The 27,033-nt window shown below is 40.6% G+C and overlaps 1 protein-coding gene across 1 annotated transcript in view; it reads left to right on the top strand.

The window, feature by feature from the left end:
* Nucleotides 1-27,033, top strand: part of GRIN2D (glutamate ionotropic receptor NMDA type subunit 2D) — a 334,622-nt gene that overhangs the window by 175,443 nt on the left and 132,146 nt on the right. The window contains exon 6 of the mRNA XM_018552951.1: nt 2,581-2,734. Within this exon, the coding sequence (XP_018408453.1) occupies nt 2,581-2,734 (154 nt within the window). The remainder of the gene's footprint in view (nt 1-2,580; nt 2,735-27,033) is intronic.

Here is a 27,033-nt window from a genome sequence, read left to right as displayed (position 1 = left end):
CCTCTAACTTTAGGCTTTGCAGACCATGTTTTTTAATAAATTGCTTGCATTTAATGGTATATATGGCAAGAGGGGGTGTCAAATGGTGTACATAGCTGTATCGCAGAAGTATGCACTCACATACAGCACATAAAGAGCATCTTTGCCTGTGTAAGGCACACGTGGCAAACCAAGACCAGCTTGTGTGGGGAGGAATGAAAAGTATCCCTTCAAGTTGATCCACATATCCTGCTCCTCCCCACAGTCAGCACCACAAACCTCCTCTTCCTCTTTGCTGCTAGTGTCACAATCCTCCTTTTGCTCCTCCTCTGCATCCTGCTGCTTCTGCCTCACAACGATTCAGGCAGTAGGCTAATGATTCTGCTAGCCCTGAGACAGCAGGAAGTCCTCCTCTTTCTTCACTTGCTGTGCCTGTAATGCTTGGACTATTGCATCAAGCAGTGTATGCTCCAGCACGACCACCAGAGTGATTGTGTTGCTAATCACTGCCTCATTGTGACTCACCATTCTGGTCACCTCATCTAATTGAGATAAGATGTTGCATGTGGTCTGAATCAGGAGCCCCTACATGGTGATGGTGTGATGTTGCTGGTCCCTCCCCTGCAGCATGGCCAACCTTGTGCATTGCATATCAGGCGGTTGGCAGACGGCTTGTGTTGCTGCTGCATTTTGGCCAAGCGAACACATCACATGTATAACTGCCTAAACTGACACATACCCTTCTGGCCTGTCACAGGAGATTCTGAAAGCCAAGGTACCTGACCAGAAACTGTTGCACCACCTGGTTCTGGACATGTTCCAGGCAAGGTGCGTGTGTGTGAACTTTCCCTGCTGTAAGGCAACCAACAAGTTGGCGTTGTTGTCACACATAACCTGGCCTGGCACAAGCTGGTATTGGGTGCACCACTTCTTGAGCTTCCAGAATCTCTGGCCCATTGTGGCTTCTGCCCACCAGGCATACCAGCTGCAAAATTGTGTGGCAGAGTTTTGTCTGAGCCACTGCATAGACCAGAGGTAGCCAAACATTGGCTCTTCAGCTGTGGTATAACTACACATCTCATTGTGCTTCTCTGGAGGTCCTGTGTGTGAATGTCAGAATTGTTTCAACACTTTTCAGCAGTTGTTTTACCACTTCTGGAGAGCCAAAGTTTGGCTACCCCTGGTATAAACTCTGGGGTGCTTGGAAGGGGACTGGTGGTCACAAAGGTGCAGAACAAAAGGCAGCATCATCAGCTCCAACAGTGTGCCCCATCCTGCATCCTTCCTAGCTGCCAGACCTTACATATGCTGGTGGGGGGCATGCAGGCCTTCTTGGCAAAACAATGGCAGCTGGGTTCCTGTCCTGTGATGCAGCCAGGGCCATACAAATTCAAGGAAGGGGTTGACTCCTCCAGCTGAAAGGGAAACTGTTGTAAAGCATGCAATTTTGATAAACTGACATTGAGATGTTGGGCATGGGAGTGATTAGGAGTTTTTTTTTTCTTTCACTCAGGCAGCTTCAGAAGAGGCACCTGCCTGGTGAAAGATGCTGCTGGAGGTAGTGGGGAGGGATTAGGAGATTTTCGGCAATGTTGAAGTTTACACTTGGCCCTACTTTTTCAGGCACCATTATGGCTTTTTCCCCCACTTGATGTGCTCTAAGGTAAGCCTTTTAAATTTCTTGTCAGACTTCCCGCCCCAATTCTTGAGGCACCAGGTATTGCATCAGAAAAAGATGGAAAATCTTGTGGAGTATGGGAAGAATGGAAAGTGAGGAACAAGTAGGAGATGGAGTGTGGGCATGGGCAGGGTGAAAGGGAAAAGGTCACTTTGGGCTTTTTTAATAGGAGGGGATGCAAAGGGTTTGGGATCTGCAACATACTGTATGCTACTGTTCCATGCGTTCACAGCTCATGAATGAGGGGAAAACACTGATCTTTTTACTTTCAGTGCTCAAGGACCTTGTCCCAACACTGATTGCGGGCCTTTTGTTGCTGACCAGCATAATTGAGGTGCTGTTCCCACCAAGCTCTATGGTTCATAGTTATGTGTTTCCGCATGCGTGTGGTGTGCATGACTGGTCCTTTTACCAAAGCTGATACACTGCAGGAAGAGGCTGCAGACCACAAACATCAGAAATGTTTTCCTTGGCAACCAAATTCCATCTGAAATGCAACTAGTATATTTTTGTAAAAGTGAGGTTCAGACTGATTAATGTTTTTATGTTTACAGTGCCCACCCCCAATGTATACCATTGATGTCATTTTTAAAATGATGTACATATTAAAACAATATACATTTAACAGATTAAATAAGGACGCCCAAAAGATCCATAATAATGTGTAAAGTGCAGTAATTGGTTGCAGTGTGTTACTCTACTTGGTACATTGCTCTTTGCCTTGTTAAGTAAGCCATAGGTTGTCTGCATTACATATTATGGTGTTAAATGTATGTTCATTGAAGAGTTCAACAAGAATGTAGAAAATATTTGATATGTATCATCATTGTATCATCATTGGAGTAAAAGAATTTGGTAACACTTTCCCACATTTCCAAATGATGCATGTTTTTTCATTTTAATTTTGTTTTTCATTCCAATAGGTGTTTTACCAGCGTGCTGACATGGCCATTGGTTCTCTTACAATAAATGAGGAACGATCTGAAATTATTGACTTTTCAGTTCCTTTTGTGGAAACAGGAATTAGTGTAATGGTCTCAAGGAGCAACGGAACTGTGTCACCATCAGCATTTTTAGGTAATTATTCATTGCAATATATCACTTATCACAATACAAATATCACTTTACTGTAATTCTCTATTATTAGTAAGAAATTATTGATTTTTTTCTATCATAAACTGTAACTTAAAGTGTTTTTTAGCCAAATAGATGGCTAGAGTAAAGAATAGTTAACCCTCCCCCCCTCAAGTTTTATTTGCTGTCTTTGTCCTTGTGGGGAAATTTACCATTATTTCCTATACCAGAAACACAGCAGAAAGCAAAAATTCCCCTCTTAGATAGTTGTCACTGAAACAAGTGTTCCTATTGGAAGATTCCCCTTTCTTTAGGTCCTGGTGCTAACTGTAAATGTTTGATGTTCCATAACTTTCTGCTCTGCTGTCAAAAGTTAGCTGGACAAATATAAATAGTGAACCTCCCCAGCAAGACACATTCTCCAATAAAATCACAAAAGGGGTTTTATCACTTTCACACAAACACTATCCAAAAGTAAAAAGATAAAATGGCTTTATATATACTTTACAGTTGTCATACATCCCTATATGTCAGGGTGGTCTCTTGTTCTTGCTAGACTTCTGTCCACAGAAAAGTCCCAAATATTTGTTCAGGTCCACTGTTTTTGTGCTGTGCGGGCTCCTCCAGAGTCTTTTACGCCTGTGTAATTTGTAAGTAACATATATTTAAACATTTTGCGGTAACCTGGCAGAAATAGTCAGTGAATAGAATGGTTTGCTAAAAAGAAAAGCAAAAATCAACCAATGGGGTTAGGCATACTAGGCATTATCCCAAGCCACAAAAATGACATGACTAGCACCAACTACACAACCAAAGAGACCCTCCTGTGGCCTAAAGAGTTAATAAAAATCCAGTAAGGCCACCCTGTAACAGACAAGGGATCCTGGAAACTGCTTATAAGGGATTGGCTTAATTCACAAAGCTTTAACACAAGCATAAGGATCTTTATTTTAGATGTTTTTTTAACTGTTATTATCCTGGTGTGTTAGCTTTGGGAATCGAGCCATTTGCAAAGTATGATATCCACTACCAGCTGGGATATTTTTGGTTATTATAGCCAGCAGTACTAGGATTAATATAAGCACAACAGCCACTCATATCAGGTAAATATTTAGTAACAATAGCCCCTAGGATTAGGTATCTATTATGATATATTATAATATTATTACCACAAGGTCACAATAACTAGGCAGTGTGTTGCAGCAGGGCAATGGGAAACAAGAGATTTGCATGCCAACCACAAGTGACATTGAGTGGAAAGTGCACCTGCTGTTCTACAATGCATACCTGTGGCAAAACATAAAGGTGAGAGGAGTACCAATGACTACCAGACTACTAGAAATAGTGACATCTAAAAGGTGTCTTGGGAAAACATTAAAATTATATTTATCTTTGATTTATCAGATAATATTGTGCATATTTCTTGATGCAGTGCCCCCCTGATCCTCAGAGGCCTGAGGTGGACCCCCAAATGGCAGAGAGGGCTGATATTTCACTCTTAGGGGCAGATCCTTAGCCAGTGAAGGGATATGTGATCAAAAAGTTGGGCACCAATCATTTTAGGTTCCTTTTTAAATGCTTTATTGAGAACAGCATAACTGGGGGAGAGGGTACAGGGCTTCAGACATCAATAGCAAAAATAGAAAAAACTCACCAATCCCTTCAGACGTCCGCAGTGCAGAACCATTAAGAGAACAGGCTAACACTTGGCAATAGAGCAACAGCTAATGTGCATGAGATCTTCCCTCGGAGAGACACCAGACGTGTTCCTGAGGTCCATGTCAGCTCCTGGTACCTCCAACAGTCATAGGGCTTCTCTGATTCTCTTCTAGACCCCTCCTGGGTCCACATGTGGCCTTCTCCAAACTTAAGGCCTAATGAGCTTCTCCATCTCTGTGCATTCACCCCCCAGGCTGTGCCTGGGGACAGACTGGAACTGAGCACATGGCAACCCCCTGAGTATTTGTCCACTCCCCCAACATGCACCACTGGCCATGAAACTCTCAGTGATTGGCTGGTGAGGCATAGACACTCCTCATGTCCCCCTATTGGCTGCCCCACACTGTAGCAAGGTCACACCCCACTCAGGCAGGTACAATCAAAAGCAGAACACCTGGAATTAACAAGATAATAACCAACTACAAATCAGCTAGACTGATTACAGTGATAGCAAAGCTACATTTCTAGTAGTCACTCCAATGAAGAGGGTAGGGGCTAAACTGGTATAATATGGTATGCTGCACATGCCTGTCTTTACAAATGATTTATTACTTTTAAGCTATGTTCCCCCTCAGATGGTGTAGCCTTCAGATAGTGTAGTTAGAATAACTATACTTTAATTGAAATTATATTTGTCCTTCAATGTACCCATGAAAAAGAAACATTTCTTTCCAATTCCAATTTATAAACAGCTTTTCCCCATCTGAACAGAAATGTCCATGTAATAATGCAACAGGCCACGGGAGATAGAATTTAACCCAAAATACAATAAACCTAATGAGCACAGGTGAAACTCGAATAATTAGAATATCGTGCAAAAGTTCATTTATTTCACTAATGCAACTTAAAAGGTGAAACTAATATATGAGATAGACTCATTACATGCAAAGCAAGATAGTTCAAGCCATGATTTGTCATAATTGTGATGATTATGGCTTACAGCTCATGAAAACCCCAAATCCACAATCTCAGAAAATTAGAATATTACATGCAATCAATAAAACAAGGATTGTACATAGAACAATGGAATGGAAGCTATCAGCCTGTGGCACTGCTGAGGTGTTATGGAAGACCAGGATGCTTCAATAGCGGCCTTCAGCTCTTCTGCATTGTTCGGTCTCATGTCTCTCATCTTTCTCTTGGCAATGCCCCATAGATTCTCTATGGGGTTCAGGTCAGGCGAGTTTGCTGGCCAATCAAGCACAGTAATCCCACGGTCATTGAACCAGGTTTTGGTGCTTTTGTCAGTGTGGGCAGGTGCCAAGTCCTGCTGGAAAATGAAGTCAGCATCCCCATAGAGCTCGTCTGTGGAAGGAAGCATGAAGTGCTCCAAAATCTCCTGGTATACGGCTGCGTTGACCCTGGACTTTATGAAGCACAGTGGACCAACACCAGCAGATGACATGGCTCCCCAAATTAACACAGACTGTGGAAACTTCCCACTGACTTCAAGCATCTTGCAGTGTGTGCCTCTCCATTCTTCCTCCATACTCTGGGTCCTTGGTTTCCAAATGAGATGCAAAATTTGCTCTCATCAGAAAAGAGGACTTTGGTCCACTGAGCAACAGACCAGGTCTGTTTTTCTTTAGCCCAGGTAAGACGCTTCTGACGTTGTTTGTTGTTCAGGAGTGGCTTGACAAGAGGAATACGACATTTGAAGCCCATGTCCAGGATCCGTCTGTGTGTGGTGGCTCTTGATGCACTGACTCCAGCCTCAGTCCACTCCTTGTGAAAGTCCCCAACACTTTTGAATGGCCTTTTCCTGACAATCCTCTCCAGGCTGCGGTCATCCCTGCTGCTTGTGCACCTTTTTCTTCCACACTTTTCCCTTCCACATAACTTTCTATTAATGTGCTTTGATACAGCACTTTGGGAACATCCAACTTCTTTTGCAATTACCTTTTGAGGCTTTCCCTCCTTATGGAGGGTGTCAATGATGGTTTTCTGCACAACTGTCAGGTCAGCAGTCTTTCCCATGATTGTGATTCCTACTGAACCAGACTGAGAGACCATTTAAAGGCTCAGGAACCCTTTGCAGGTGTTATGGCTTAATTAGCTGATTAGAGTGGGACACCTTGAGCCTAGAATATTGCACCTTTTCACAATATTCTAATTTTCTGAGATTGTGGATTTGGGGTTTTCATGAGCTGTAAGCCATAATCATCACAATTATGACAAATCACGACTTGAACTATCTTGCTTTGCATGTAATGAGTCTATCACATATATTCGTTTCACCTTTTAAGTTCTATTAGTGAAATAAATGAACTTTTGCACCATATTCTAATTATTCCAGTTTCACCTGTATATCAAAATAAGTGTTTAAAAGATGAGATATCAATATTTTTTAAATCTTTCTCAGTACTATTATGACCTTAAAAAACTGATGGCATTTAAACAAAATTGTTTACATGGAAATTTGTTAATTACGTATTTGGAAAGAAAAGACATCAATATTTATGTATTTTTTTTGTATGTGTACTTTTATATGTATCTCTACAATCTACTATGAAGCTTTTTTCCCCTAATGACCTTTGGAGAGTTTATTTAAATACACACATGGGAAAATGAAAATAGCTCTTTGCAACAAGAACCTGCTAGGTCATAATTATCCATAAATGTTACTTTATGTATCATTTAAGAGCTAGTGTAAGGCTGGGTTCACACCTAGGCTTATGGAATATGCGCGTTTGCCACGCGTTTTTACCGCGATCTGCGGTAAAAGAAACTGCAACAGACGCGCGTTTCCGAGGGCTATACAGCTGTGTCCTAATGGATATGCGCGGCAAATATGCCCCAAAGAAGCTCTTGTACTTCTTTGGGCGTAGGGCATTTTGCATCGCGTTCCTACGCGCTGTAAAACGCCCAGGTGGGAACCATGCTCATAGGCAATCATTGGTTTTCACATGTTGAGCGTTTTACAGCGTGTAGGAACGTGCTGTAAAACGCCCAGGTGTGAACCAGGCCAGAGGGTTCCATAGCCGGCAGCAGGGGGTGCCAATTACATTGTTTCCACCATCTTCCACTAGGACAAATACTGTCCATACACATGGCTTTTTTGGGCAATTTCAAACACTTTTAATCTATTTTCAATCACAATTTATATAATATAATTTTTAAAATATCTAGGATACATTTTTTTATCTGTTTAGTTGTGTAAGTAATGGAAAGTTGTTGAAATTGCTATAAAATATATTGATCAATGCAGGGGTGGATCCAGAATCTAGTCTTGGGAAGGGCACTGCCAGAAAATAAGGTCTAAGCTGTAGAGAGACTACAAATATAGCAATACATTATACAGCAAAGCAGAATGGAAAACTGGCTATAGAGAACTACAAATCTAAGTGATACATTTTACAGCAATGCAAAATAATATGAAGCTACATGTTGCTCTGGGTTGCCAGCCTGATGTCTTCAGTGAAGGATCTCAGAAGGGCGTTGGAGAGTTTAAGATGGGCTGTGTGGGTCTCACCAGGGCTGTGCGGGGTCTCTGGAGGCTGTGCAGAGTCTCACCAGGGCTGTGCAGGGTCTCAGGTGTGCTGTGTGGGTGTGTGGGGTGTGGAGGAGGAGGAGATGTGCAGCTGGCACTGTAAACAGGTACCACGTAGTTAACAAGAAGAGTGCTGAGGTCCCCAGCAAGCGTATGACCTCAGGCACCAGCTTCAGTTTATCATTTTAAAGTGCCCTTATTTGCGCTTAGTATCGGGGCATTTTCATGAGTACGAGCCCAGGACTGTAAATCCCAGCAATACTTTATACAACAATGCAGAATACCATCAGCTTTGTATAATGTTTTGCTGGGATTTGTAGTCCTGTATAACTGGTGGTATTCTGCAATGCTGTATTATCATTATACAGTAATGCAGAATACCACCAGCTATACATTATATATCAATTTAGCAATGCTAAATACCACCAACTACAGTCCCGCAAGCCCCCAATCCCCCCTGACCAACCATCATCCATAGACTCCCCAGCCTCACCTAACTCCTGCAGCACCCTTTTGTCTTGAGTCCTTGGCAGCCAGTGGACAGGAGGGAGCACAGAAGAGGGTCCTCAGAATGACCCACACAGCAGGATGTTCTTGCCTGGTGTTGACTGCAGAGGCAGTACCGGCTCCACAAGGCTAAACAGTTGTCACAGGTGACAGGCGTTCACACTTCTCCATCCCCACACAGCTGCCCCAGCATACACCGATCACTGACAATGTCACATACTTTACTGTAAAAAAAAAGGCACACTACTACTGCGGGTGGCACTATCCTGGGGGGGGCAATTGCCCTGTAGCCCCTCCACCCATGCCCGATCCAACACTGGATCAACGTCAGCGATTCAATATTACTGACCGTAGTATCCTGAGTTTTTTTGCTAGACAAAAGGAGGACACACAAAACAACAAGTGGATGATAGAGTCACTACTATGTTTCCTACAGTTCACATACGACAGAATATAGACAAATATAAGACAAATATAAACATTTGCCTGCACTTTACAATGATTGCCAGTTACATGAAAGTTTAAAAGATAGTTCTTGTTTCGCTAGTCATAGGGCTACCAGTCGTAGGATCATTATTGTCCCCTAGTTACTATAATCCTAATGACAGCTCTAAGAAAACATGGTTATCTTGACAAGGTCTTATTGTTGTGGTTTCACTACTTGCAGATACTGGAGGGTGCATAACAAGACAAAAGTCGCTATCTTGAAGGTTACAGAAGAAACGTTTCCATTTAAACAATATATCAACGGTAACACACAGAATGTTGTGTATGTTATGGCATGTACATCTTGTTCCCTGCAGTATGTGGGATGTGCTATCCAGCCCCTTAGAGTTAGAATAGGGGAGCAAGTTTGTGGCAATATGAACTCCAAAGCCCTCCAACCCTCAAATGTATCCACACATATTTTCTGGAAGTACAGGGAGGTAATCTGACTTTATCTGAGAGAGGTGGCAATTTACACAGGATGCTTCTGGAGCCCGAGGTCTGGTGGATATTTAAATTACAATCCAGGATCCCCCTCTTAATCATCACAGGGATGTGAATCTGTGTTCACGAGTTATACTGTTGGTACTCTTCATACACTCATATACTGTCTTATACTGAAACATATTGTATGCATTAAAGAGTTGGTGGTTAATAATACATTCACACTGGAGATGCTACATGAATGTGTTTTTCAGTATGTTTTTGGGGTTTGACTGGATGCATTTTGGATGCGTTTTCATGCCTCATGCATTTTTTTTACAATGAAAGGCATAATTTGTTGTGATGTCTTTAGGGTTTAGGGTCACGGACATCGACGTCACTGGACCCTTCCCCAAGTGGCTCCGTCGGCTAACGAAGGGAAGGGGGAGGAGTCAGGTGATGTCGATGTCCTTGACGTCACCGGACTCCTCCCCCCATTCCCTTCGTTAGCCGACGGAGCCACTTGGGCCGGTGTTCAAAAGCTAAATGGTGGAGCTGGACTGGATGAGGGGGGGAATTGATTGGGAGATTGGGATGTCAGTAGACTGGCCTCCGGTTGCCTTGTAGAGCTCGTCCACAGCTTGATAAGACAAGGCAGCATGGGAGCCCCAGTATCTGCTCTGCTAATCCTCTCCCACCACTGCCCTGCACTGCAATGACACCACAAAAGGTTACCCTCTGCCTGGGCTGCCTGATGATATCCCTGGAAAGGTTTTGTTACGGTGATTGCAAAATGATCACACACAGCCAATAGATTTATAAATGCAAACAGTATACAAGATATGCCCTATATACACACACCACAGCAATAAAGTACTAAAATGAACTAGGATCACAGTAATGAACTAGGATCACAGAAATCCAGCACGTTATTTATCTCAGGTGCCCCACTCAATATGGCCGTCACTTGAGTGGGGCAACTCAGATTAAAATTTTTTTCGATTAATCGAACACAAAACTTTTAATCAGTAACAGCCCTAATATATGGTAACAGTCTTAAGCTTTTATTGTCGGTTGAACTTACCGATTTATGATTTTATTATAATCTTTGGTGTGAGGACATATATGTCTTTCTTTATTTGTATTATGTTATACTGTCTATCTGGACAATCTTCTTGATGATAATTACCCAGGACAGCTGAAGGATAATTAGGATTTATCCTACCCTTTTCATCTGTTTTGGGACATTTACGGTACGTTTACACCATATGCAGTGCGTTCCGGCCTGATTTTGTCCGGAACGCACTGCATCGCATTGCGGCCGGCTCACTATTTCGTGGGGCTGGAGAGGGTGTGGCAAGCCATTGAAATGAATGGCACCATAGCCATGCCTTTGGCCTCAATGTGATCGCCCGTATGGGATCGCAGGGCACATTGTGCCTGCGGTCCGGTGCGGTCAAAATGCTCCAAGGACTATTTTGATCGCACTGCAGGCACAATGTGCCTTGCGATCCCGTGCGGGCGATCGCATTGCACAATGGCCCACCACGCCCCTGCCTGCCCGGCCAGAATCGGACCGGAACGCACTGCTTATGGTGTGAACTAACCCTAAAATGGTTCTGTGGGAATGTAGCAAGCAGCTATGATTAAAGCCTCTTTTGGCTGAAACACATTAGCGGGACTGCTGTGTCTGGTTTTATGTCTTAAATATACAATAATATAGAATATGATTTTAACAGGATACAGAACTGTGTGCAAACTCGTTTTTCTACTCAGTACTACTGAGAAAACCATGATGGCACTATGGAGAGGTTTGTAGAAGGAAAAGGCCAGAGAGGTCCTCTACTCATTTTCACTCTATACCAGCTGCAACACTTTAGATCAGTGTGTTTTGGCAATGTGATGTGGGGTCTGGCATGGTATCTGTATGCTTTCAGTACAGAGTGGCTCCAGGAACAGGATAATGTGGATATGCAGAATGTTTTTTTTTTTTTAAGTTAGGCTTAGATTAGAGGTTGCAGAATGGTTAGGCTTAGCTTTTTGTGGTTTAGTGTTGAGAGGTTAAAAGTTCATAGCTAACTTAGCCTTAGTATTAGTGGATATTTAATTCCCTTTCTGCCCTCAGTCTGGTGATGAATGCCCTTAGGAATGGCTCCCTGTTCAAACAGAATTGTAAGCCAGATTCCATTTGACAGCTACTGGGTACATACTCGTAGATGTGAGGCCACACTGTAACCTACAGCTTCAGTTAGCAACAAACAATAAAGGAACAAATTGGCCTGGTTTCCAAAAATATGCTTGCCATGGCAGCCACATGTTTTGTTTGTAAGCAAAGCTCTCACAGCTCCAGCTGTCAGTGTATCTCTTAGCAATATACAGTGAAAGAAATACTATGTTACAAATCAAATTAATGTATTAAAGTTAAAAAAAATGGCAGAAATATTTTTTTTCACATTCATATATTTGCCAGCCAATAATAGAAAAAGCAGAGTTTAAAAAATGTGCCAAATAAATGTCTTGTATGTACTCAAACACATAAAAGTATTTAGGTAAGTATATTAGTCATAGAATTATTGTTGTTTACTGAAGCATGTTGACACTGCTAAATCTTGTCTATGCCTCTATACAAAAGTGAGCACATTTGTATGCACGTTTAACGGGCGTACATGAAGACGCGCGTTTTGATTGGCTGCTCAAGTTTATGGGAAGGAAAAGTTCTTTTAACTGCCCAAATAAGCTCCTGTATCTTTTCAGGCGTCTGCCATTTTCCTTCTAGGCGTTTTTCTGCTCAGGTGTGAACCAGGGCCCTTGAAAATCATGGGATTTCTTTTGTTGGGCAGTTAAAAGAGCTTTTTGAACTGCTCAACTGAACGCTATAAAACTGATAGCGTTCAGTCAATTAGCAGCAAATAGTGTTTTCTTCTTGAAAGAGCTGCTCCCAATTAAAAATTTGTTTTGCATTGCTGCATGTCCCCAGGGCAGTGTCCAACTACCCATGCCCTTTGTTTTGCAATCCTTTGCCCAACAGCCTTGAAAATGGTGAGAATTGATTTCTTAAGACTAGCCTCCCAGTGACTTCAATAGGGGTTCACAATTCACAAGCTTGCAATTTATTTTTTAAAGAGTTCGATAAACCTCCCTTGTTTGACTTCTGCCTGCCTTTTTTGGCTGCCAGAGTTTTTTCTTCCTTGAGGGCTTGTTCACTCCATATTCAGTGTGTTCCAGCGTGCCTGGCTGCTGGCACGCACTGTATCGCATCCCAGCCGGCTTTGCACGTTCAGGGGCGGGAGAGAGTGTGATGGTGCATTGAAGCCAATGGAACTGCGGCCATGCCCCGCATGCACAATGCGATCGCCTGCACCAGAACGCGTAGCACATCAATGCATACGTTCTGGTCCAGTGCAATCTGAAAAAATAGTGCATGCCACATTTTTTCAGATCGCAGTGGACTGGAACGCAGGCATTGATGTGCCATGCATTCTGGTGCGGGCGTGGTTGTGGTGACATTGACTTCAATGCACCGCCACACCCCCTCCCAACCCTGAATGCGGGAAGCCGGTCGAAATGCGATACAATGTTGGAACGCACTGTATATGGTGTGAACAAGCCCTGTTCACACCATGTCCAGATAATGTCCAGACCGAACAGTTTGTTCCCGGACCAAAAAAGCATCCCAATGTATCTCTATGGTATTTCTGGGCTCTGTTCACACCAGCACAGTCCGTTCCAGTCCAGACAACAAAATACAGCTTATCTCATTTCCTATGGTCTGTAATACACTGGAACGCATGGAAAAACATCAAATACACACACAAATGCATGCAAAATGTACTGGAGCACACTGGACTGCAACTGAAAGCCCATTTTAAGCATGGAAACGTGGCAAAATCACGTTAAAATTGCTGCAAAAATGCACTGCACTGCATTTGCAGATCTGCTCCAGATCTGGTATAGACATGGTGTTAACATAGCCTAAAAGGGGATAATTTATTAGTGATTTTTTTCTTGGTTTTTACATGATCTTGCCATGACAACACTAAACAAACAGTGTGCAATTACTATCTAATATCTCTCTTAAGCTTACAGATATTTTTGTGTATTGTCCAGTAGCACATCTGAAAAGTATACAGTAAACTCTACAGCCTCTCTGACTTTAGAGATCAAATGTGACTCACTAAGCAGTGTTCACCTTTCTATCAGCATATTGGGCTTTGTAAACATGATTATTTTTTCATTCATTTTGTATTAAATATCAGACCGTAGAATGTTGTTATAGTTAGAGTCACATAGCATATCACTTTGTGATATATCTCTGGCATTACTTATGCAATACTGACCTTTATTTTTAATCAAATCTATTTGAAAAGGAAAAAAGGCTTAATATCAGCCTCCAGCAGGCAATAAGTGCTCTATAACACATAAATATCTAGAGAGCTTGTGGCATACTCCTGGAGTTTAATACAAGTTACAGGAATATAAAATTAGGCACTAAGCACTCTTATGATGAAAAATAATGTCACTCCAGATAATCTTGCTGCTTATGAGCATGGCTCATCTTTATAGGGAGCACACCAAGACAGAAAAACTTGCTAGATATCGCTCGAGTGAACAGGTTTGTACCTGTAACTAGAAAATAAAAAACATGACTAGATAACAAAAATGACATTATTAATAATAATAATCATAATAATAATAACAACAAATATATTTAATACAAATATTGTATTTTGCAAAAGATCACAAGGTACAGTGAATATATAATTAAAACATATACTTTCAAGCTAGGAGTACACAAATATCTTATCATAATAACCTTCAATATGTTTGAAAAATATGTGTTTTAAAAATAGATTTTTTGGCAGCTTCACCTGACAATAACTCCAAGCCTAGCTGACCTACCAAAATAGTTCTGAAATTGTTTTATGGACACATAAGGCATACTTATACTGGTATACTTTTTTAATAATTACCCAATCATAATGTTTTTTAAGATCACAAAATGATTTGCCTAACTTTTGGGGTATTTGCAGTCCTGATAAATTAGAAATGTGTATTTTACATGACATTTGTACATTATTGGATGATAAGTGTATACATTTTACTTTTGGAAGTATGCTATTTGTTATACCACGGTCTGAATATACTGCTTTTAGCCCATACAAAATTAATAAGAACCATTAAAACTGCACCTCATATTAAAGAGGAAAGCAGTTTCACAGAGATGAGAGATGATATGAAATGAGACTGAAAAAAAAACATTTTTAGGAATATAATTATTTAAAAAAGCAACCATGAGACTACTTACACCATTTTAAATTACTATATAGTTAAGCTGACACATTACAACAATATGATTGTACACGAGTCTTAAAATTCTGTGAAAGCAATCCTATAATATGTTATGTTGAAAAAACACAACCCAATACAGGTTTAAAGGAAAGGTTTTTAGAAAACTTTTCACTGGTGTGCTTATATTCATATGTCTATGTATAATAAGCACAATTAATAAATCTGATCTATTAAGATGTGGTGAGCAGAAACTGTAATGACCTTGAGATGCAACTAAAAATCCTAAATTTCAGGGTTGGATGCTGAGGTTTTTAACTTATGTGCATGTGAATAAAGGTTCTAACAAACATTTTTTAAGCAGATCAGGTGATGATTTGCTGTGTGTAGGGTAGAGCACATGAGCCCAATCATGCATTAGGAGGTTCAAGAAACAATGCCACTGTTTTAAGTAGGTTTGAACAGATACCAAGTACAGTACTCGGTACAAGTACGAGTACATGTACCGATACTTTTGAGCTCCAAGACTACACTAGAGAAAAACTCAAAAATTAGGAGGCAGCTGTCCTTTGTAAGGAGCACACGGAGCTCCTGGGATTTGTACATCTCTTTTTTTGGGCCTGGTTCACACCTGAACGTTTTGTAGCACGTTCAACACTCAACGAACGCTCTACAAAACGCTCAAATATCTAAATCCCATTGTATTCAATGGGTCTGGTTCACACCTTGCCGTATTTCCGCCCGTCCGAACGCGATACAAAACGGCCTACGCCCAAAGAAGTACATGTACTTCTTTGGGGCATTTTGGTCTCACGTTTCCATTGGGATACAGCCAAGTAGCCCTCGGAAGCGGGCGCTTGTCGGTAAAAACGCGCGTCAAACGCGCATATTCAATACGCCTAGGTGTGAACCCAGCCTTAATGTATGATTTTGTTTTTATAAATATAAATAAAGGGATGCACAGATACCAGTTTTGCGAGTACGAGTACTGGTACTTGCCGAGTACTTACAAGTACGAGTACTGATACATTTTTGTTTATTGTCATGTGACAGTTTTTCTAAAACAATACAGACTAATGATTTCAGGACAGTGGTGGAGTGCCAGAGCCAGGTCCCAGCTGCAACCACTGCAACCCTGTTAGTTCTCATGAAAATGCCAAGTATCTGCACTGGTACTCGAAAAGTATCTGTGCATCCCTAGTTTTAAGACTTATTGCGGTATTTTAGACATATTACTCTTTAAATAACCTGGGTGACATGCACATTATATTTTCAAACCACTGTGACACTGCACAATCACTCACCAGTATCATGAGTAAGGTACACATATCACATTTGTCAACATTAGGGAAGATACTTTTTTCAGAAACACAGCAGCAGTTGTAACTAGCTACACTCAACAAGCCTTTAATTGAACAGAAAAACGCACACCGTTTTTGACAATTCCTATTCTTAGATTTTTAAAAAAAAGGATCCAATGTCATAATCCACAGGTCAATCATAGTGTCCGAGGGCCACCAACTCTTCAAAATAAAAAAATCCTGCCGCCCTCAGGACCCGACTGCTCCTGACAGACGCACAACGCTAAATTAGCTATTTGGCAGGTGATGGCCGAATGTCAACTGATAGCAAGAGCCAGCTGTGACATCACCGTTGGCTCACTCACCAGTATCATGAGTAAGGTACACATATCACATTTCTCAACATTAGGGAAGATACTTTTTTTCAGAAACACAGCAGCAGTTGTAACTAGCTACACTCAACAAGCCATCCACTCTTGGTCCTCCTCCCAAACCATACCAGGCCTTTTATGTCTGATAGGAATTTTAAAGAGGAACCCCAATGCCTAAAATATTGAAAAAAAACATGGGGATCCCCCTAAACTTTCCAACCAGGCAGGAAAGGAGGGAGTGAGCGAGCACCCCACTCCCTGCGAAATACCAGGCCACATGCCCCCTGGAAAAGCACCTTGTCCCCATACTGATGAGGTCTGCGGGCAGGGGAACTTATTTGCATTTAGGTACTGCCTTTCATAAAGGGGCACCCATATGCTGCATCCCCCCTTGTGAATGTGTAAGGGGTAGTGGTTATCCGTACTCATTCACTAAAGGGTTAAAGATAAAATAAATACACACTCTAGAAAAAATCCTTTAATTGAACAGAAAAACGCACACCGTTTTTGACAATTCCTATTCTTAGATTTTTAAAAAAAAGGATCCAATGTCATAATCCACAGGTCAATCATAGTGTCCGAGGGCCACCAACTCTTCAAAATAAAAAAATCCTGCCGCCCTCAGGACCCGACTGCTCCTGACAGACGCACAACGCTAAATTAGCTATTTGGCAGGTGATGGCCGAATGTCAACTGATAGCAAGAGCCAGCTGTGACATCACCGTTGGCTCCGCCTATCTGTTTAAATGACTCTTGAAAGGTCCCGGCCGGATGAAAACAGATGGGCGGAGCCAGCCATGAATTTGTTTTCATGCTATGACAGCCCACTGTGTGAAGACAGTGGGCTGTTATGGCATAGCAGCATTTGGCTATTCGCTCCTTGCTGTTCGGCCCCTATGAGATTAGGGGTGAACAGCAGAGACTGAATTGCTGAACCTTCGCCTCAGCCAATCTAGATGTTGGATTGGCTGAGGTGAATGTGTTCTTCACGTCAGCTCAGCTAAACGCGCTAAGACTGTTCGACTGAACCGAAGGAAGTCGAAGCCAGCCGTACACAGCTGAAGTGAATAGTCCCCTTAGACTGCAACATAAAAATGTACAATTTCCTTCTAGAACAAACAAAGATAACCCATCCCATGTATTTCTTATTAAGTATAAAGCCATTATACTGTAATAATATACAATAATAACAATGGCTTTAACAGTTAACACAATTTAATCTGGACATTCGAACTCAGAGGCACAATTTTAGTTGTAGCTTTAGAAGACATATAGAATGTTCATGTTCATATCTTATTCACACATGAATAAAATATAGTTCCTGAATAAGATATTACATTCCTAGAACAATTTTGAAGACAAAAACATTTACATCAATTTTTAAAAACTGGTTTTGTGAATGTGACAATATATTTGAATTGAATGCAGTATTCCTGGAGCTGTTATAATATCTTAGTTTAAGCAGACACACTGTCAGCTCAAAAGACATTAAATATATTGGATTTCCACCTTTGCAGTCAAAAGCAATACATGCTAATGTACACGTGCCAATGCATGCTAACTCCCTTGTGCCAATGCACGCATGCTTGAACATTGGAGCATGACCAGCTATACCCAAAAAGTCATGACCTAACATGTGTACATGAGCAGCATGGGCCATGCCCCTGGCTGAGCATTCATGGATCTTGGAGGTACTGTAAAAAGAGCTTAAAGTGATATTAAAGTCAAAAGGTTTTTAAGTTATTTCAAATGCTGATTAAATCACTTACAATAGATGCTGCCTCTTGATGTTTAAACGTTTTACCTTTTTGCACAATCAGCAAGAACCCTGAGCACTGGCCCTGATATCCTGTTTTGGGGTGGTTCCTTTTCCTTGCAGGGTCCTATGGAGCCACCTTTGTGTGCTGGTAATTTATGTGTGTCCACAAACACAGCAAGGCAAGCCACTCCTCCTTCCTCCCTTTTGCAGATTAGTAAATGGACAGCTACAGAAGTGCTTTTCCTTGTTATGTTGTTGTACTTAACAGGAAGTTCAGGAAAGCAGAGCTGAGAGGGTTAGAGCCATCTGTTTGGAAACATGATGACTGCATGTTTTGCTGAGTAATGTATATTCACTTGATCTGGATTCATCTTTGACTAAAGTTTTAGAGTTTAATACTTCTTTAACTGCTGACTTCTGATATAAAGGTTAAACTTGTATATTAGTTACTGCACTTTTTAGTCTGCTTGGGCTGCACATTTTGTGTTAAGAACAGGGCATTTGATACGACTGATGGAGTGAATGAAGGCTTCACTGAGTTAACATGTTTGTGGAATGGAAAGGCTCACTTTAATGATTTATTGGTTACAAATGTTGATTTGTCTGTTCAACATTGCTGTGTTTAAATACCGTACTATGTTGTAGTCTCTTCATTGTGCAGTTCATTGTATAGCCAGACTGTCTGTCAGAACTTCTTACAACTAGTGTATATTCTGTGCTTGATTGTTCACTGTGAAATCCCATTTGCAGGTTCCTTGGAGCTGTCAGATAGCACAATGGACAGGTAGCACATTGATTAAAATCTGAGAAAGAAATAGGACTGAGAAAACCTTAATCTTAACTACTGTAACATTGCTGTTCGAATCATAACACAAAGAAAAATTAAACCTTACCCATTGCTGTAATTTAACAAACTAATACAACAAAATAAATACCTTATGGTAAATATGGAGTGCATTAACCAGTATGGATTTCAGAGCTGATTTCAGTGCAAGGCATGATTGTTGGTGCGCCCTATTCTTTCTCCTCCACTAGACTCCGCCAGAAACTGGCTACCTCTTACTGGCGTCATCTTACGTGGCCTACCACTTTGTGGCTGAGTTGCTGCTGTTTCCAGTTGATTCCACTTCATTATAATACCACTAACAGTTGACCGTGGAATATTTAGTAGCAAGGTAATTTCACAGATGGACTTATTACACAGGTGGCAAACTATCACGGTACCACGCTTGAATTCGCTGAGCTCCTGAGAGCGACCTGTTCTTTCAAAAATGTTTGTAGAAGCAGTCTGCATGCCTAGGTGCTTGATTTTATACACAAGTGGAAATGGAGGTGATTGGAACACCTAAATCCAATGATTTGGAGGGGTGCCCCAATACTTTTGGAAATACCATGTATATACAGTATATATATATTCTTTTTTATATATATACTTTATATATTAGCAATTTTTGCCAACCACCATGATATTGACCATGATGATTCCAGGTTGCATCAGTAACTGACTGAGGTATTACGCCTTCTACCTTCTATAAACAAGTGTGTTGTTTCTTCTGTTTTACTTTAAATGAGAATTCAGTCTTATACCAGGGGCAAGTGCATTTTGTGTACAGCCTTGGCATAGGGTGCAGGGGCTTCACAAGTAAAATTTGAAGATTACAGCAGGTACTTCAAGGTCATGCCAGGATGCCAGGTTTACTTTAGGGTGTCAGCAGAGATATAGCAGTTAGCAAATCTTGCTATTGCACAATGACAGTCACCAGCTGCCACAGCCATGTAGGTTTGGGAAACCCACCTGTTCAACTTATTAAGACCACTTTACATTTTGCAATATGTTACTGAATTTGGTTAATAATTAGTGAAGTATCCAGGCACCGGATTTATATATTACCTTCGCTAGTATTACAGGGAAAATAGGCGAAAGTGTTAATTTGTTACATGTTGTACTTTCGACAGCTTCTTATTTTAAAATGCACTGTATTTTCATTACACTATAGTTCTTTGAAGAGAAAGTCCAGTTTTTTATTAACAAACTAAATAAAACATACCAACCATATGTACTGCAAGAATTCTATCACGGCTTGCCAGTTTATTTCTATAGGCCATGGCAGTATGACTCATGTTCATTCCTAGAATTTCCAAGAATTGTAATTCATATTCTATTTGCAAACTACATTTGCAGTGAAGGAGATTTGAGAAATAGACTAAACCAGTTTGGGCCAAACTATACTTACCGTAAAGGGAAAATATAAAGGTTGTAGATGAATTGTATTTTTTTAAGTGTATGTAACTCCTTATAATGATTTTCTCTTATTTGCGCCACTTTGGTCTGTTTATACCATTAAACATATTGTGTTACATTTGTCTCTGAAGGTTTTCAATCACCCAGTTCAAGGTATAGCTAAGAGTGGTAAGTCACAATCAACTGGATAGAATCTGTAATGTTAAAGACATTTCACAGCTTATCTGCACCATTTATTCAGCTCTTAGTGTCAGGAATATACCGCAGCATTTATATCCACACAGGTAGTACAGACACCTTAATCTAATCACCATGGAATTTGCCAAGGCAGATGTTAATTGTCCAAGAACAGGAAGGGAGGTATGACATTTGTGGAACCATCCTGTTATAAATACAGTATATAACCCCATTTCTTGGTGTCAGGAAATCTGGGGGTGGCAATGTTGCTCCTCTTTAGATACAGTACAGGACAGAAAATGTATTACTGATAAGATCGCCAGTTCTTAAGTTCTAATTTTACACATTCTAAACAGGTGTTTTGTATTGCGTTTTTTAACTACTGTATATGTGTACTTTATATAATATACAAATAAACATTAAATAAATGACACGTGATTTACAGAGCACTATGGATTAGTTAAAGAGCCAGGTCAACATCAGTAATTTCCTTTCCAGTTGTACCCATCTGCTTAAAACTTTAGAGCAAGAGCTATAATAAACATCAGGCTTTTTACAACAGTAGCTTCAAAAAACGACATAATATTCCTATGCAAGATTTCCTATTTACTTTGTTAAAATGTATTTCTTTTCATCCTAGCCATAATAAATAAAGAAAAAGAGTATGTGCAAAACCACTATACATTTCCTTTAACAGTAATGCATATGAGGTAATGGCATCCAGTCGATTGCATGGTGTATTTCATTACAACAGATGCATCAGTTAAATTATTAGCTTAATCAGCATCAGATTGCAGCAACTAAAAATAGGCCTTTAAGGAAGAGAATGGGGCTGCATTAAAACCCATGCACCATCACTACATCAACTATTGTACAATGGAAAACAATAAGCAGACATGTACAATGTATTGACAGGGTTGTTCAACTTCACTGCAGCTTACATTTATCAGTAGAAACCAGTGTTTGGATTTATTTGATTTGTGTGGGTAGTATTTTGACAGTGTAAAAGCTGCAAAGAGACTAAATAGAATAAAATAACAGATGATAATCCATTTATGTGGTGGTGCATAATTATATCCCATCAGACCAATACATACAGTATATGGCTTAGAAGTACTGTTTGGATGAATTACATAAAGGAAAACTGAAGTATATTTTGTGCATTCATTTTGAGTTATTGTGGAGTTTACCTAAAAGTAATTATCAATGAAAATGTCACATTTTGTGGCTTGCTGTGTCAAAATGTATGTAAAGTTAAACTCCAGATACAGAGAAAAATTAACACTTAAGAAAAATATTGCTTGTTTGTAGAGTTTCATGCCTGTTGTTGTTGTGTGCTATCTCTATTCTGTTTAATCCTCATAAACAAAAGAGCCCTAGGGACATAATGGAGGCCCGTACACTGAGGCAAATTGATCCAATAGCTATGTTTGCCCTGATGAAGGGACCCTGCATGGTTCAGAAATGTTGGCTATGTTATACATGTGACACTGTTCTACAATAACAATAACCTTTGGATTTACTCCATCCTGCGAGCGCTGGTGATCTTCATTGTTACTCCACTTTTTTTAAGACAAATATGTACATGGATTTGAAAAAAAATTGTTGCCTTACTTTTTCTGTTTCCCCATGTCGTTCCCAGACTGATCCCTGAACGGCAAGGTCTGGGCTCATTATAAACAGTTGGTGCACTTTTAGGGTTCTAATGAAGAAAGGTGCATTGTTGGCATCCCTTTAGAAGTAGTTAACCCTTAGGGATAATCTCACAAAAATAGACATTTCTACTGAACAGGATGACTAAAATTGTAGTTGTATCTCAGGGCAGACTTCTGGGAAAATTAGTGAGCTAAATCAAAAAAGCAGCAAATTATATTTCTGGGGGTATTCTGTACACTGGACCTGTACAGGTTGTCATATTGATGTTTTTTAAGAAAAGTACAGTGGCTTTAGAGTGAAATGGAAACATTACATAAAAAAATGGCTTGTCCAGCAATTTTTTATGCATACTTATTTTTTTTTTTTACAAAAGTGGAATTTTCTTTTAGTAGAACTAAAGTCAAAACTTTTTTTAGGTTTTGGACGCGGAGAGGGATTAAAACACCTGTCAGGTTTTTATTGCTGTCTGTGTCCCCATTAGGGAGATTCACACTATTTGTCCTGATAAGTATTATTACTGAAGGTGAAAAAAATCCCAAATTTTTAATTGTCACCAGAACAAGATGGGGTGGGGAATGCTCCAACCAGCAGTTGAGTGGGCGGGAGGGCCATGTAGATTTCATGTTCGGATGAGCTCATGTGAGCTCATGTTCGAAGTGCATCCCTAGTTATAACCCTCTCCTAATCTCTAAAAAAAATGGCTTAAGTTCCATTTTAATTGTGCATCTCTTTAGGAACTGTTTACGGAATACCACACTACACCACAATGTGTGAATTTTCATGCATTGAGTTGCATTATAATAGTTGGCTTTCCAGGATTCCAGGAGCAGTGGCCGAAAAACAGCCTGATATGCATCTAATAGCACCACTTATTTGTTTGATAAATGTCCATCTCCGTGTATGGAAGTATAGTTCTGAGGAATGAAACTTGCACAGAATGGGATGTAGACTAAGGGGTCTATTCACTAAGCTGCCGAAGCATCTAGCTGTAGCTTCGGCCGATCCTTCAGCTAGCTTCGGCGCCAGGACCTCTTCGGTTCAGTAGAACCGAAGGGGTGCTGTATGGGCTATTCACTATAGCCCGTACAGCTCCCGAACGTGGCCGAGCGGCTCAGTCGAGTGGAGAACCACCGGACAATAGAAAACTGTTGGGCAGAGCTAGCTGTCACTGCTAGCTTCGCACAATCATTTTCTATTTACTATTTTTAAACTTTTTAAACTACTTTTCTGTTCTGCTCAGTCCCTCTGAGGGACCGAGCAGAATAGCCGAGCAGAATGCAGCTCAGCGGCATTCGGCTATTCACTCACTGCTGTTTGGCATCTATAAGAATAGGCCAAACAGCAGTGAGTAGCCTGCCGGAGGTTCAGCTCAGCCGATCCACATGTTGGATCGGCTGAGTCGAACTCCTTCTGCACTTCGGGTCGGCCGAACATGCTGAGCATGTTCAGCCGACCCAAAGCCATGTGAAGCAAGCCGATGTACGGCTGATTTCAGCCGATTTACGGCTGAAATCAGCCGTAACAGCCTGAAGTGAATAGCCGAACAGTGTTCGGCTCACTTCACGTCAGGTAGGTCATTCACTCGGCTGCCCTCGGCAGCTTAGTGAATAGACCCTTAAGATACATTTTCAGGCTTTCTGAGTTAGAAGAAAGTACAGAATCAGCATATAGCTGGTTAATTTTATTTGTTGTCGGCAGTTGCCCTTTAATTGGTCACAAAGATTGTCAAGCTTGCTTTAAACTCACTTGGAGCAGTAATGCACACTTTTGTAATCACTTATTATCTATATTTGCTAATTAGCATTCTGTCCAGCGATCCCTGGATCAGTCACATTGTTAGCAAACATTTCTTTTGGCAAATACGTTAGAAAACAAATGAATCATTACATAACACAACAGATGCCAGAAATAATAACTCCACACCTTGGAATCTTTTATAAAGGCTATGATTAGCAAGGAAACTGTTTTTGGCATCTCAGACATAGAATGCAGCGGTGTTCCCTAGGTCATTCATTAATTACTATTTGCAGAAACACATTGTGCCCTGACAAGGGTGAGTGACATTAGATGGCTGTGTAATGGGGCAGCAGAGGCAGCCTATTTCACATACTGACTTATGAGCACCTAGTGGGATGACACATTTGGGCATAAGGGACCACTGTGATTTCCATTTTATCAGTACAGAGTGTAATTTTTCACTGCAGAGAGCTGCACAGACAATGCTTGTTTCCGTTTAATACCGCCTGTGTATTGCTGTCCAGGATAACATGCTAATTATATTGTGCACAGCTAAGAGACATCCATATGTGTATATATAGGATATCAATGTCAGTGTTGATGCTGCTTTCTGAAACCATATCTCTCAAGAAACAGATGGTGTCGTCACACCAAAAATAAAAACTCAGATGACATTATTAATTTTATATTTTCTGCCACTGCATGGTATATAGAATTGTGCCTGATGAGATGGAGCAGGACAAAATTTGTGCTTGTACAAAGGTACTTCTTGTGATCTGCTTCAGTAGTTTCTAATCTTTTGTACATTGTGGCATAACTGACAAGTTGAACTGTCACATGACTATGTCTGACTATATCTGACCCAGCAGCACAGTACAGCAATATGGTTGCAACATGTAGACATAATTTGCAAGGGCACTTTGGTGCTGAGCTGGCGTTCTTGAAAGGAACTCTTCAAAGCACTATTTGTATATAAGCTACATAACATAATCCTGGCGGAATTTCAGAAAATAATACATGTTTGGGGGGAACCTCATGCTTTTTTTTTCCTCTTCTGTAGACTGTAAAAAAAAAAAAAGAAGTATTCTTTTTTTCTCTAATGTCACTTTGCTGCTACGAAATTTCGTCCACAAACGAAATTTCATACAGACTACCGCTAACGAATTTCGGACTTTCGGATTCGTTTGCATTCGTCATTTCTGTAATTCGGATGCATCCGAATCTCCGAATTTCCGAAAATTTGTCTGAATTTCGAATTGGAACAAAACGAATCGCACATGTCTTGTTGCCAGTGTCCAGTTTTTAATGAAAACAAACCATTCAGACAATGCTCTTTTGTCATTTCTCGTGGCTTTCTTCAATGTTTTTTTTTAATGTCAATTACATTTTGTTATTGAATTGTTAATGCCCTTATCCACAATTTCTATGCACTAAACAATTTTAAAGCCTGGTGTTTGGCTGTAAATTGTTTAATGCTGATTCTCGTTGTTTTTGCAAATATTTCTATTTCTGATTAATCTCATTTAAAACTTTACAACCGACAGAAAAAACCAATCATATACAGTCAAGTTTAGCAAACTCTGAGCTAACCCTTTTGTGTTGACATTTTCTGTTAGATCACACTGTACTTCAAATGTAGAGACAAAGTTATCTTAAATGTTGAACACAATACAGCTTCTTGTCTTCAGGACCGGATTTACCCTCCCTGCCGCCCCAAGGCCGGGTTCGGATGCAGGATTGGTTTTAATTTTTTTATGGGTTTTATTTTTTGCTTCTCTCCTTTTTTTTTACTTTTTTTTATCACTTTTTAGTTTTTTTTAATTTTTTTTACTTTTATATTTTTCTTACAATTTTTTACTTTATTACTTTATTTTTTAATGGAATTATTATTACTTATTATTATTTTTTACTTTTATTTATGTAATTATTTTTTTATCAATTGTTTTTTTCACCAAACTCTATTGCTTTCACACAGGCGCTAACAAGTTACTGTGTGATAGCATTTGGAGGTGACAGGTTCTCTTTATTGAACCTGTCACCACCAATACAGGAGTTCTAGCACAGCGCTGTGCTGGAACTCCTGTGACAGGTGAGAGGGGAAGAGCACAGCTCTCCCCTCTCACTGTCTACATGGAGCAGCAGGGTTCCTTTAAACCCTGCCGTTCTGCTTACCGCTCTCCATTCTGAAGGCGGCGGCAGCAAGGACGGAGCCGGGAGGATGCAGCATGGAGAGAGGTAAGTGCAAGGGAGGGAGGACGGACCGGCACTCTGATTACAAGTGTTCTCTGTGTCATCACCGAGAACACTTGTAAAGAAACAAGTAACTTCTCCTATTCTACATTTAGCTCTGCTTGTGCAAAGCAAGGCTAAATGTAGAAAGTAAATGTACGCCCGGCGCCAGTAACTCTATGATTTTTTTTTTTACTTAATAAGTTTTTATTCAAAAATTTTAACAATACATAAGTATCAAACAAGTGGGTGATTAAGACCAATCAAGTACAAAGATACAGTGTACAGGCATATGGTAGATAAGTGGGTCAGCCTTGGAAACTGTGTTCCCAAGTCCGCCCATATGCAGATGGCTTTGTACCTGTAAGTAATGATGGGTCCAATAATCCCCTTGGGTAGGAGGGACGTGAATGGAGGGGAATGGGGGAGGAAGAGGGGGAGAGAGAGAGAAGAGATGGGTAGAGAGACTAAGAGAGGAGTCAGGGAGGAAATGGAGCGATAAGTTTAGTAGTTACATTGGTGGAGAGAATTGTCAGGTGGCTGTTTATATAAGTGTGTAAAAAAAAAAAGGAAAGTTATTACCATCTTTGAGGAGGGTATCCCACACTTTTAGTAAAGGTGGGACACAGAGCGTCAGGGAGAGTGATCGTGGTCTCAGAGAAGGCAGAACCCAGGGTAGCGAGAATGGTAGGAGGGGAGAGATGTGCATTTCCAATAGCACCCAGAGCTTGTGTTTTACATGAAACATACGGTCCAGAATGTGGGTGAGTAAGGTAGCTCTGTGATATGTCTTGAGGTCTGGTAATCCCATTCCTCCCATTTCTTTACGACGAGTAAGAATGGAGTAGCTTAGTCTTGCCGGTTTATGTGCCCAAATGTATTTAATAAGAGAGGATTTTAATTGTTTGAAAAATGGGGC

Source organism: Nanorana parkeri, unplaced genomic scaffold, assembly GCF_000935625.1.
Source record: "Nanorana parkeri isolate BGI_ZX_2015 unplaced genomic scaffold, ASM93562v1 scaffold103, whole genome shotgun sequence".
Lineage (NCBI taxonomy): Eukaryota > Metazoa > Chordata > Amphibia > Anura > Dicroglossidae > Nanorana > Nanorana parkeri.
The sequence above is the reverse complement of the archived record's forward strand: the minus strand, read 5'-3'. Positions and strand labels throughout refer to the sequence as shown.